Here is a 13066-nt window from a genome sequence, read left to right on the forward strand (position 1 = left end):
CCTTTGACATTAATCTATTAATGAGAGGACTCTCCTACGTACAATTTTCCTGGAGTCTAGAAGATGCACGACAAAGAAACTGCATCTCCATATAAATATCTATAACACTTTCAACTTATGTTATTAAATAAACACCTTGTCTTACCTTTATAAAGGGGTTATTTAGTCCCTATTTATTTGTTTTATGGATTAATTAATGAATACATTATTCTTAGAATCTCAAGCTGCTCAAGTATATCACATCTTGAGGGTGCCTACGATCTCTCAAAGAACCTTATGCTTGGATACCATCTATAAGATACCTTCCTGTACAGCATTGCTTGAGGCAGAGAAGGGATACCAGTTGATAGTCATTTCTCTCGCACAGGAGGGTATGTCTATTCCTCAATCTCTCATAGACACAAGGAAATGCAAAAACTCTCGTGTGTAGAATAAAATATAATTCTAATGACAAGTTGTGTTGATTGCCATTTATTTGCCTTTTCAAGCTTCCCCAAGATAGTCAACCATTGTGCTACATAATGGGTGAACCAAAGAATAAACCACCATGAGGTGAGAGTTAGAATCGTTGTTGGACCAAAGAATAAACCGCCATGAGGTGAGAGTTAGAATGATTGTTTGTAGTAAACAAATCAATCGAATTTTTTTTGTCTTGGCCATCTCCTTCACATTGGGAGTTGCCATTGCTTCCAGTTGCCTATGATGTCCTTGGTTTTTCCATGCCTACATCTTTGTGCCAATTGTTTATCATGTGGACAAGAGAGCATTTGTAGGGATGTGCTTCTAGTCAATCACAAAATATGTAAGGTGGAAGTTGTGTAGTCACAAGGAGTGCAAGGTGATGGAAGAGTGTGCACTACCTAGCAGATTAACGGAGGCCGCACCAGCCCGGGGGGGGGGGGGGAGTTGATGTGTAAGAGGTCTAAATTTTGAGCTAAACTAAGTTGAAATAGAATGAGAAAGACTAGTTCTGATTTCCCATGTCATTCGAGATGGTAGGTAGTATCAAAGTTTAACTTCCTTCCAACTGCATTTCATGTCCGAATCACTTACAAAAAATATTTGGGCAATCCATACAATTTGAATATCTCCTTAACAAACAGCCATGCAATGTCAGGTGCGATAAAGGTTTGCTTTACTAGAATGAAATAAGCAGCCTTACTGAGTAGGTCGACCACCACCATAAGTGAATTATATCTTCCTTGGACCGTAGGTAATCCAGTGAAAAAGTCCATATGCGCTCCCACTTAATTTGGGGAATATCAAGTGGTTGAAGTTTACTAGGGAGTTTGATTCTTGAGCAGCCTTGATCCTTTTGCATGTCAAGCATTGGCGAAGATAGTGTAGAATATCTGCCTTTTGCACAATCCAATAGAAGATTTTGCGCACAACATTGAGGTTCTTTGCATAGCATGGGTTTCCTGAAGTAGGACTATGATGAGCCTCAAACAAGATAGCCTTCATGAGGTTAGCATCCTTTGGTACACTTAGTCTATCTCTATAATAGAGAGAAAATCCATCATATGTGAAGTGCTCCGTTGATGGTATATTCTTTGATTCCCCAATCTAAGAAAGATAAGGTGATTTTGATCTGATAATGCAAAACCTTGATACTTTCAATGATAGGGATGTTGGGTATAGATATGAGACTCAAAATGCGGTTTTGATTGTGTGAATCCACACAACTTAGTTTTACTTTCTGGGGTGATAGATAATGCCAAAGTCATATTGTTGCAAAAGTTCCACCCAATATCTTTGTCACATATTCAAAGTCGGTTGTGTGAAGATACACTTTAAGCTCTTATGGCCGGCTATAAGTCAGAATTTCCTTCTCAATAAGTAATGCCTCCAAGCTTTACAACATGCATAACTACCTATAGTTTGAGGTCATGGGTTGGAAAGTCATTTTCATGAATCTTAAGCTTGTACGAGGTGAAAGCTTTTGGTCTATCTTCTTGAACTAATACTCCTCCAATTTCTATGCCACGAGCATTAGTGGCAACATCAAAGGTTTGGTTGAAATTGGGTAGCTTTAGACAATGGTGAAAGGAAACATGGTGCTCACTAGTTGAAACAGCAAGAAGAGGGTTGGTGGGGAAGAGTTTGAGAAAACTCGAGAGCTCTAAGCATCCTCAAAGTTTTAGAATGCAAGATCTTTCATAGGAGAAGGGGGTAGGTACAAATTTTTGCACATGTAAAAAAGTGTGAATAAAAAACTCGTCTCCCCGTCTCGCCCCCCCCCCCCCAAAAAAATGGGAGAGAGTGAATAGAAATGTTTTCTTTCACATGTGAGAAGTGGGAGGTTTAACGAAGGATGAGAGAGATGAGAGAGACTCTGAGAGAGATGTTGGGTTTCAACCCCGTGGCCCGGTTGTGGCTGGGCGCCCGCCCTCTCACTTCATTCTTTGTCCATAAAGACAATAAGGAGAGTGAGACTACTCTCACTAAGCTCCACTAAACACTTGTGCATGTTCTCCATCCCGATCCTTCAATTGGTATCAGAGCTCACGGCACTCGACCTCGAGCCCCGGCGAACCGCGCACGCAGCGACCCCATGAGAGCTTTGAAGCTTTGAAATTTTCTGAAAGCAAAAATCGGGCAAACAAAAGGCTTGAAGCCTTGTAGCAGGAATCGCACGGACAGCGAGTGCAATAGAGCATGTGCAGCACCTCCTTGGGAGCAATCGGGCAATCTGTGGAGGACCGAGCAAGAGGCTAGGGAAGCTCTGCACAGCAGGAGTGTATAGACCCGAACTCTGCATTAAGGTGGTGTTGTCATCATTTCGATGATTCAATTGCACCGCCCTCCACCTATCATCAGGTACGTACGCAGAGAGAACTGACCATCATCCGCAATATTACGTGTGTTGAGGTGGCAACACCTCATCCCATTCCAGCTGTTGACCTGCCATATTCCCAACGCTGAGGTGGAGAGACCTGGTTGAGCTGTTCATAGATCGCTGACATTCTGCATGCTGAGTTGGAGAATCCTGATTGGTGTGCAAACTGAACATAGCTTCTAGCAATCCGATTGCTGAGTTCTCCATCATCTGACGGTCACATCCAATTTTCTGAGCAGGAAAGGCAACGGGATGGAGGGCGCAGATCTGCTGCCCCCCGACTCCCGACCTTGGCACCAAGGTTGAAGAGTAGAAATCTTTCCAATGGCCACTATTGTTGCCCTTGCAAAATTCGGCTAGAAACACATACGCACAGACTTCCATATTGCCTAGTCGCTCGGAGTGTTATTCCTAACACCAAGACACTGGTTATATTTGGCTGCAACAATTGTGGGACAAATGATCAAGCAAAGAATGTACTTTCTACTTCATCTTTGGTGTTCACTTACGTTTGGTTTGATCTTATCAAACAAAGTTTGTAAAAGAGAGCACCTATGCTCATGAGAATGAAGAGATTCTTTTGCAAAATGGACAGAGTGATGCGCCCCTACCCTTCAAATTTTGACAGCTATAACTTTTTGGGTAGTTTAGTGTAAGATTTGAGAAGTGGCTATTATCCTCGGCGACGGCCACTTCATTGTCGCTAGCAATGGTAGAGGCAGCAGTTTAGATAAAGAATCATCCAGTTTAGTCTCCCTCACAAAACTACCCAGAGCTACCTCATCTTTACTGACAGCGCCAATCTCATAGTAGGTCCAAGGAGGACCACACATGCAACTTTGCCATGTACATTAGACAACAAGTTTGCCAGGAGCTACCACTATTTCTTCAAAGTGATCACTAATTCGCCCCAAGAAAGGATGTTGTTGCTACAAAGAAATCTATTTATCATAACTCCTCACCTAAACATTTTACAACATACCTTTTTAATCGTAGCTTGTATATTGTTTGCTTCAATTGCCTCTACTAGCTCCGTCTCCAAACTAACAATTTTCTCTAATAGAAAGGATTCTTGCTGTTTCAACAAACTTCTACAAGCAAGCTTACAAAAGATCGTTTGCCCCAAACAGCAAGCTAATATCAACATGAGACTTTCCAAAGGTTTGCTAGCAGTTCACAAAAAACTTAAAACCATAGAATGGGTAAACTAGGGACTCCAGGTGCAGCATTCTTTGTTATACCCAACAATTTGGTGAAGAACTTGCTTATGTTGGAGGTCACCTCTTGCTGCTTCATATTTGGGCAATTTCCTCTCTGTCCATTTGTCAATACCTAGCACGATTGTGAATGACACCTTTACTCATTTTTTAATCTTGTGTGGTCTATATTTGCTTTTCTTCACAAGCTCCCTCAAAATCAGAGGTTTACAGTCTCCCAAGACTGTATGGGGGAAGGAAGAGAGAGAGAGGTTCTTTGATTTTTTGGTAGTGTTCATGTACCTTTTTTTTCTTTGGGGGGGAGGGGGGGGAGGGGGGGCGCATACAACAAGTCCATGCAACAGATTCTTATACTCGATTTTAATTTACAAGAACACAACGGTAGCATGCTTGCAGCTTCATGTATGGCGGTGAGGTACAGTTTTTCTATAGAGAGACATGGAATCAATATGTTTGCATATATTCGTAGGCCACAGTTGTGTCCATACCTCTTTAAGTAGGCCATGTTGCCTACTTATTGCCTCCACTTATCCCTGGTTTGATCTTATCAAACAAAGTTTGAAAAAGAGAGAGATGTGACAGCACCTATGCTCAAAAGAATGAAATGAGATTCTTTTACAAAATGGACAGAGTGAGAAAAGCTCCACCCACTAGTAGAGCTCATTAAAAAGCGCTCTTATCCTTCAATTTCGACCGCTTTATATATTTTTGAGTAGTTAAGCGTATGTTTTGACAGGCAGATATTATCCTCAACGATGGCCACTTGCCTGTCTCTAGCAATGGTAGAGATAAGGTACTAATGGTAGAGGCTAGTACCTTATCTATACCTTGGATTACTAGCCATGTCCACACCCATTTACACAAAATGACAATGAAACCATGAGAGGGGAAGTTACACGTGTTGTTAGTCACAAAAAAAAAAGGAAGAAGCGGATTACTCCTCTTCTCAGAACCTTGGTACAACTAAGTATACAGATGAATGTGCCCAACTCTATGAGGAACTCCCTTCCAGAATTCCCTTCTATGGTACAAAAGCTTATATACACACCAGAGGTAAAGCCTTCAGGCTAAACAACATCCCAGTCCAGAGTGAAAGAATAAAGAATCATCCAATTTAGTCTCCCTCACAAAACTGCCCAGAGCTACCTCATCTTTATTGAGCGCATCAATTTCATACTAGGTCCAATGAGACCACGCACCCAAATTTGCTATGTACATTCAACATGTTTGACAAGAGCTGCCACTATTTCTTGTTGATACCCTTCAAGTTCTTTAAAGTGATCACTAATTCGCCCCGTTCTGCCTCAGCTTCAGCAAGCTTAAGGCTTATAAGCGTGTACCGTTCGTGCATATTGTCTAGCTCATCTTGAAGCTGTGTAGCTCTTTTCTTATGCTGGCAAAGATCCTCAATGGCTTGATCAAGGTCACCAAGCTGTTGTTTGTCTATAACACTGTCGGAGGAAGAGCAATTAGAAATTCTGATTGAAAAGAACCGATGTTGCTGCTACAAAAAAAAATCCCTTTATCATCACTCCTCAGCTAAATAATTTTATAACATACCTTTTTAGCTGTAGCTTGTATATATTGTTTGCTTCAATAGCCTCTGCTAGCTCCGTCTCCAAACTAACAATTTTCTCTAATAGAAAAGGATTCTTTGCTGTTTCAACAAACTTCGACAAGCGAGCTTCCAAAAGATCGTTTGCCTGCAAACAATATCAACATGAGAGTTTCCAAAACTGTGCTAGCAGACTTAAAACCACATAGTGGGTAGAACAGGGATTCCACGTGCAACATTCTTTGTTATACCAATATAAATAAATAGCACAAGCCAGAATCACTATTCATTAGCACAATTTGCTGAAGGACTTGCTTATGTTGGAGGTCACCTCTTGCTGCTTCAGATTTGGGCAATTTCCTCTCAGCCCATTTGTCAATAACTACTGTGATTTGACCCCTTTAACTCATTTTTTAATTTTCACGGAGTCTATATTTGCTTTTCTTCACACAAAGGTCCTCAAAATCATAGGTTTACAGTCTCCCTTTGGTGCTACCCAGGATGCTTTCAATGTGAAGTATGCGGATGACACCTTATTCAGTGCTCTCTTTGCAGCTGCTCAGTGGGACGGCATGGCAGACTCTTAGAGAGCCCTGCCCGACCACACCCATTGAGGACCCACAGGCATGGCATGATTATGCAGAGAGGTTGTATGAGGTCCCTGGGCAGCATTCGATCCCAGAACCACTCAAGCCACGACCCACCATCTCCACTTTCTTCACCACAACTACAGCACCACAGCTCTTCTAACCACCCAGGATTACAGTGTGAGCACCTCGTTTACACAGCCGACACAATAGCTCCGATGATTGCACACATCTTCAACATGGCTACATTGGAGGGCTTCCCAGTGGAGTGGACTTGTAACAAGAAGACACCACGTGCCAGCGCAAAAGAACAAACGAGACAACTTTAAACACTGCACAGAAAGAGATGCACGACACACGAGATGCGGAGTAGCGGAGTTCCACCCCAAGAGAGTACTGGCCCCAACCCTAGCACTGTCACAAGACGGGCACCACGTGCCAATAGAAAAGAATAGACTAAACAGACTTTTAACACTTCAATAACAACTGAAAAGAGAGAGAGAGAGAGAGAGAGAGAGAGAGAGAGAGACGACACGCGACACGGAGTGGCGGAATTCCACCCAGAGAGTATTGGCCCCAAACCTTGGCGCCCCTTTCGGTATTTCTTTATATTGCATCAACACAGTACAAGCCGGTACTCCAGACTCTGCACCTTCTCTAAGAAGCATGCCAAAGAATGAGCCCATGGCCTAATATTTAAAGGCCCTAGGCCCAAAAGCAATTTACATGAAAAGCCTTCAAACTCAAAAGCATCTGGTCCAAAAGCGATGCCCAAAAGCTGCCAGCGTAAATCACGGAAATCCGTATAGCTGCCACGTCAGCAGTCAGCGCAAAACACGGAAATCCGTATAGTTTGCCACGTCAACAATCCAACACGAAATCTGGGTTTTCCGTACAGCCTGTCAGTGTGAATTCAGGAAATCCGTACGGCTGCTAGGTCTCCGTGCCATGTGTGTGTGGGCTTTCTGTATTTTAATGCCTTTATGTCATTGGGGCCCCATCAGACAGGGTCCCATAAGTTGGTAGGACTTCTTCTGTTGTTACTTGTTCTTCTTAGGGTTTAGGCCCCTCGGCCAGTGATCTGCACAGTGGCTCCATTCTTCAATGGCTTGACACGTCAGCAGTTTGTGACATCCCCCCTTCTTGAAAGAGAGTAATCGTCCGCAATTATAGCATATCTGCAAAACAACTCAAGTTAGCTCAAAAATTTCCGAGGGTCCTTCCGAGGGACATTCCTCAATGTCCCTCGGAAGGACGAGTAGTTTGCTCTTTTTTTTGTTAAGGAGTTGGCTTCTCCTTTTGGCTCTTTTGATCAAGGAGTTGGCTTCTTCTTTCGGCTCTTTTGATCAAGGAGTTGACTTCTCCTTTCGTCCAGATCAGAACTCTTGATATTCCGACGTAGTAAAATTAGCCATCACACCCAGACCGCACTGATCTTCCACAGGTGTCTTGATGCACTAAAATTACATACCGAGGCAATCTCATCCAATTAAGAATATTCAATGGTTGGCACATCACAATGCAACACAAATGCTCACATATGCATGTTACAAGACATAGAAACATAAAGCCGCCGATGAACAACCCCCGCCTCCCCCCCCGGCAAATAACCATACAGGTCCGGGCCATGAGCTGTTCAACGACTCCCTCATCACTCCTCCCGCAAATAACCTAAAAAGGTAGGGGCCATGAGATATAGAGGTCTTTTACAACCAAACGCCCCCCAGGCCGCAACCTGCATCGTTTGGAGGTGCTGAGAGTAATCACTGCTCAGACTTCTTAATACACCCCGCAAATAACCATTCAGGTCCGGGCCATGAGTAACAACAACAATACTCTCCCGTAAACAACCAGAAGGGTTCGGGCCATGAGTAAAAACAACACTTTTCAAACATTTCAATACTCCCCCCGCAAATAACCACAAGGGTCCGGGCCATGAGTATGAACAAGCATTCTCAAACATCATTTCTTTTTTTTCCGACACACCATAGGGCCCACAGGGGGAGGTGCCTATCCCTTCCAAATATTAGCCATGTTACATGGTCGGGCAAGGGCCACGTACCATCGGGCAAGAGCCACGCGTAGGCATCACCATGGCCACCTAATTGATGCACCACATGCTGGGAACGACGGAGAGAACTCGTAGCAACCAACTAGGAACCTCCTCCTCGGGTGACCCACCCCAGGAGGAGGATGCACTCGAGTGTCCAAGGGCAAGAGCCCTAGCAACGTGAACACCAGGTGAGCACAAGGTGTCCCTCTAGAGTGTGACCCAATGGGGGATTTGAACTCACAACCCATAGATTGAGAGGCCAAAGCCTTACCGTTAGACCAACTCTTTGGGGACAACATCATTTCTTAGTACTCCACCCGGGAGTAAAATCACGAATCAATGAAACCAATATGAAAACCAAGAGTCAAACAATTCAAATCGCCACCAAGACAAGTTCAAAACAAATACCACCCATTTCAAACAGATTTCAAACAAGATCACTAAACAAGTTCTCAAACAGATTTCAAACTTAAAAAGCAATCTCGACAACCTGCACCAAAAATTAGGGTTAGGTTCCTTCCATAAGGTCGTAGCCGACCACAACATGGTCAAAAAAAATTTATTGAAAGCTTGCGGAGTCCTTGGAGTGTGCGGCTTGGTAGCTATAGACATCAAGCTCTGTATGACACTGTATCTGAGAAAAATAGCAGCTTGAAACAAATCTTGGATCCTTCTATTTCAAGTGATCTTTGGGAGCGCGTCCGATGCGCGATGAAGTAAGGGTGGGAGTGGCTAATAAGTCCGGGGTCAGGACCCGAAGATACTTCAAATAAAATTCCAGTAGTCTTCTAATAAGTTCGGGGTCGGGACCCGAAGATACTTCAAATAAAATTCCAATAGTCTTTGGAAGCGCCAGTTTGCTCTGTCTGCTCCTTTGTAGGACCAGTATGCTTTCAGAAAAGCATACGCCTGATGCTCTGATACCACTGTCAGAAGATGGGCACCACCTGCCAATAGAAAAGAACAGACTAAACAGACATTTAGCACTTCAATAACAACTCCACTGAGAGAGAGAGAGAGAGAGAGAGAGAGAGAGAGAGAGAGAGAGAGAGAGACGACATGCGACACGTAGTGGCGGAATTCCACCCCAGAGAGTATTGGCCCCAAACCTTGGCACCCCTTTCGGTATTTCTTTATATTGCATCAACACAGTACAAGCCAGTACTCCAAAATTTGCACCTTCTCCAAAAAGCATGCCAAAGAATGAGCCCATGGCCTCATATTTAAAGGCCCTAGGCCCAAAAGCAATTGACATGAAAAGCCTGCAAACTCAAAAGCATCTGGTCCAAAAGCGATACCCAAAAGCTGCCATCGTAAATCACAGAAATCCATACAACTGCCACGTCAACAATCAGCGCAAAATGCGGAAATCCGTACAATTTTCCATGTCAGTAGTCCAGCGCGAAATCTGGATTCTCCGTACAGCCTGTCAACGTGAATTCCGGGAATCCGTACAGCTACCAAGTCATTCCTCCGCGCATGTGTGTGTGTAGGCTTTTTGTATTTTAATGCCTTTATGTCACTGGGGCCCCATCGGACGAGGTCCCATAAGTTGGTAGGACTTCTTCTTCTGCTGTTACTTGTTCTTCTTAGGGTTTAGGCCCCTCGGCCAGTGATCTGCATGGTGGCTCCGTTCTTCAGTGGCTTGACACGTCAGCAGTTTGTGACAGGCGCCCCTTTCGGTATTTCTTCATATTGCTTCAACTCAGTACAACTCCCAGGGCTCTACTCTGCATCTCCCGTGGGTAGACTACCAGAGAGAGAGAGCCTATGGATCTTATTTAAATTTTAAAGGCCCTTGGCCTACGAAAAGCATCAAACTAAAAAGCATATGGTCTTCAAAAGCTGCTAGTGCATAAAACACGGAAACCCATACAGCTGCCACATCACTTGCTGTCAGCATAAAACGCGAACTACCGTACAGTGCCACGTGGCATGTCGACGCAATTCATGGAGCGTCCATATAGCTGTTGCCACGTCACCAGCTTCATACGCAATGATTTGTGAGTGTGTTTGTGAGTCCTACTTTATTTTATTTTGAACCCTAGGAACTTGGGCCCCATTAGTCGGATAAATTGGTAAAAACCCCTTTTAATAATTTGTCCCACTCGGCGAGAATCTGTAAGTTGGTGAGAACTTCTGCTTCTTTTACTACTTCTAGGGTTTTAGGTGCCTTATAATGGAAAATGTAAGTTGATTCAGGTCTTCAGTGGCCTAATACATCAGCAGTTTGTGACTGCCCCCCTTCTTGAAAGAAGAGTAATTGGGGAGTAATCATCCCCGATTACAGTATATCTACAAAACAACTGAAGTTAGCTCAAAAAATTTGGAGGGTCGTTCAGTTTTCTCATTCCATATCGAAGCTCTTCATATTCCCCCGTAGCAAAATTAGCCATCACACTTAGACCGTGTTGATCTGTAACGGGTGTCTCAATGCACTAAAATTACATACCCCGGCAATCGCACCCAATTCGGAATATTCAGTGGTTGGCACATCACAATGCAACACAAATGCTCACACATCCATGACAACGAACAACGCCGTTAAGATCTCCTCCAACACAGACGGTCTGCGGTATGAAGCTACTCAACGGCTACCTCATCACTCCCTCCCAAATAACCTAAAAAGGTTCAGGCCTTGAGCTCAGAGGACTAATACAACCAAACGCTCCCTAGATCGTAGCCTGCATCGCTTTGAGGTTCAAGCATACAACTAAACACTCCCCAAACACCCGGTCTCCGTCGTTCCAAGGTTCAAACTTTATCAAACAACATTTCTCACCACTCCACCCTCGAGTAAATCACCAATCATTGAAACCATTATAAAACCCGGAGTCAAACGATTCTCAAATCGGCACCAAGACACGTTTAAAATAGACACCATCCATTTCAAACAAATTTCAAACAATATCTCCAAACAATTTCTTAAACAGATTCTCAAACAAAATTCAAACAGTGTCTTTAATCAAACTCAAAAAGCATTCTCGATGTTGATCGAACTCGAATGACGACTGGCTTTCCATCTTAGGATTAGATTCCTTCTATACGGTTGTAGCCGACGGTAGCAAGGTCCATAAGCTTTGGAATGGTCGAAACTCGCTTGGACAGACATTGTGCCCGTAGTGGTGATGGCAGTCTACTGATATAGCGATCGCATTGGGTCTCCAAGGTTATCAACTTGAGGAGAGACACCTGATGAGAGATGTCGGGACATTTCACGTTGTAGTTTCTATGGCAAGCAGTTTAAGATAAACCCCTCTGCCAGAAGTTGCACACCAAAGGACGATGTCGAATGTCATGTAACTTTGGGCAAAAAATTCTTGAAAGGCTGCCAAGTCCTTGGAGTGTGTGGCTTGGTAGCTATAGACATCCACCACTGCATGGCACTGCCTCTGAGAAAAGTGGTGCCTCAAAAGATCTAAGTAATTTTCCATGGCAAAGATAGTGTCAAAACTGTTGCAGAAACAGTAAAGCTTTCCTTGGATCTTTCTCTCCCGAAAAGCGAGGAAAAAAATTCTTGTGATATCTGGAAGCAATATCTTGCTCTGTCTGCTCTTTGGAAGGAATGGTATGCTTTCAAGAAAGCCCACGATTGGAGTTATGATACCACTATAACGAGAAGGCACCACGTCCCAACGGAAAAGAACAGAGGAGACAACTTTAAGCACTTAAAAACAACTGAATGGAAAGAGATGCACGACACACGAGATACGGAGTGGCGGAGTTCCACCCCAAGAGAGTATTGGCCCCAAACACTAGCGCCCCTTTTGGTATTTCTTTATATTGCTTCAACTCTATACAACTCCCATGGATCTGCGATGTATCTAGCACGGGTAGACTACCAGAGAGAAAGCAGTATATGAAAAGCATCAAACTAAAAAGCATATGGTTTCAAAAGTTGATTGTAAAGCTTTCCTTCGATCTCTCTCCCACAAAGCAAGAAAAAAATTCTGGAGCGCCATCTTGCTCTGTCTGCTCTTTGGAAGGACCGATATGCTTTATAAAATCACACAACTGGAGCTCTGATACCACTGCAACAGGAAGGCACCATGTCCCAATGGAAAAGAACAGACGAGATGAGACAACTTCAAGCACTTCAAAACAACAAAATGGAAAGAGATGCATGACACACGAGACACTGAGTGGCGAAGTTCCATCCCAAGAGAGCACTTGCCCCAAACCTTGGCGTCCCTTTCGGTATTTCTTTATATTGCTTTAACTCAGTACAACTCCCATGGCTCTGCTTTGCATCTCCCGCGGGTAGACTGCCAGAGAGAAAGCAGTACATGAAAAGCATCAAACTAAAAGCATCTCGTCTTCAAAAGCTGCCAGCGTGTAAAATGCGGAACCGTATAGTTGCCACGTCACCTGTCGTACAATGCCACATGGCATGTCATTGATTCACGGAGTATCCGTACAACTATTGCCACGTAATCAGCTTCATACACAATGATTTGTGTGTGTGTTTGTGGGTCATGTTTTATTTTAATATAAACCCTAGGAACTTGGGTCCCATCGGACAAGTTCCCATAGATTGGTAATGTAACAAACTTGGACACTCCAAGTTAAGATTCTACCGTGACATAGCAGAGATTCACTTCAAAACAGTTCATAATTCACACTTGAGTCGAAACGGCCCGCCGGCGTAGTTCCGTGCCTAGAGATATTGGCCCCAAAGACTGGCGCCCCTTTCGGTATTTCTTTTTGTATTAATCTGAGTTCAAAGTACAAGAGAGTGGGTCTAATGGAAATGGCCTATGAACTTTTGAGAATAGCGGAATTAAGAGAATTAGAGTGAGCATTTTTGTGAGATTA

General features: G+C 43.6%; 1 protein-coding gene across 2 annotated transcripts in view; it reads right to left on the bottom strand.

The window, feature by feature from the left end:
• Nucleotides 1-4939: 4939 nt before the first annotated feature.
• Nucleotides 4940-13066, bottom strand: part of LOC147458556 (uncharacterized) — a 39559-nt gene continuing 31432 nt past the window's right edge. For both annotated transcript variants that reach the window (XM_086513211.1, XM_086513210.1), the window contains 2 exons: nt 5617-5759; nt 4940-5507 (listed from right to left, as the gene is read on the bottom strand). In XM_086513211.1, the coding sequence (XP_086369337.1) occupies nt 5300-5507; nt 5617-5759 (351 nt within the window). In that variant the 3' untranslated portion in view covers nt 4940-5299. The remainder of the gene's footprint in view (nt 5508-5616; nt 5760-13066) is intronic.

This window comes from Adiantum capillus-veneris, chromosome 5 (genome assembly GCF_014529385.1).
Source record: "Adiantum capillus-veneris isolate H3 chromosome 5, ASM1452938v2, whole genome shotgun sequence".
Lineage (NCBI taxonomy): Eukaryota > Viridiplantae > Streptophyta > Polypodiopsida > Polypodiales > Pteridaceae > Adiantum > Adiantum capillus-veneris.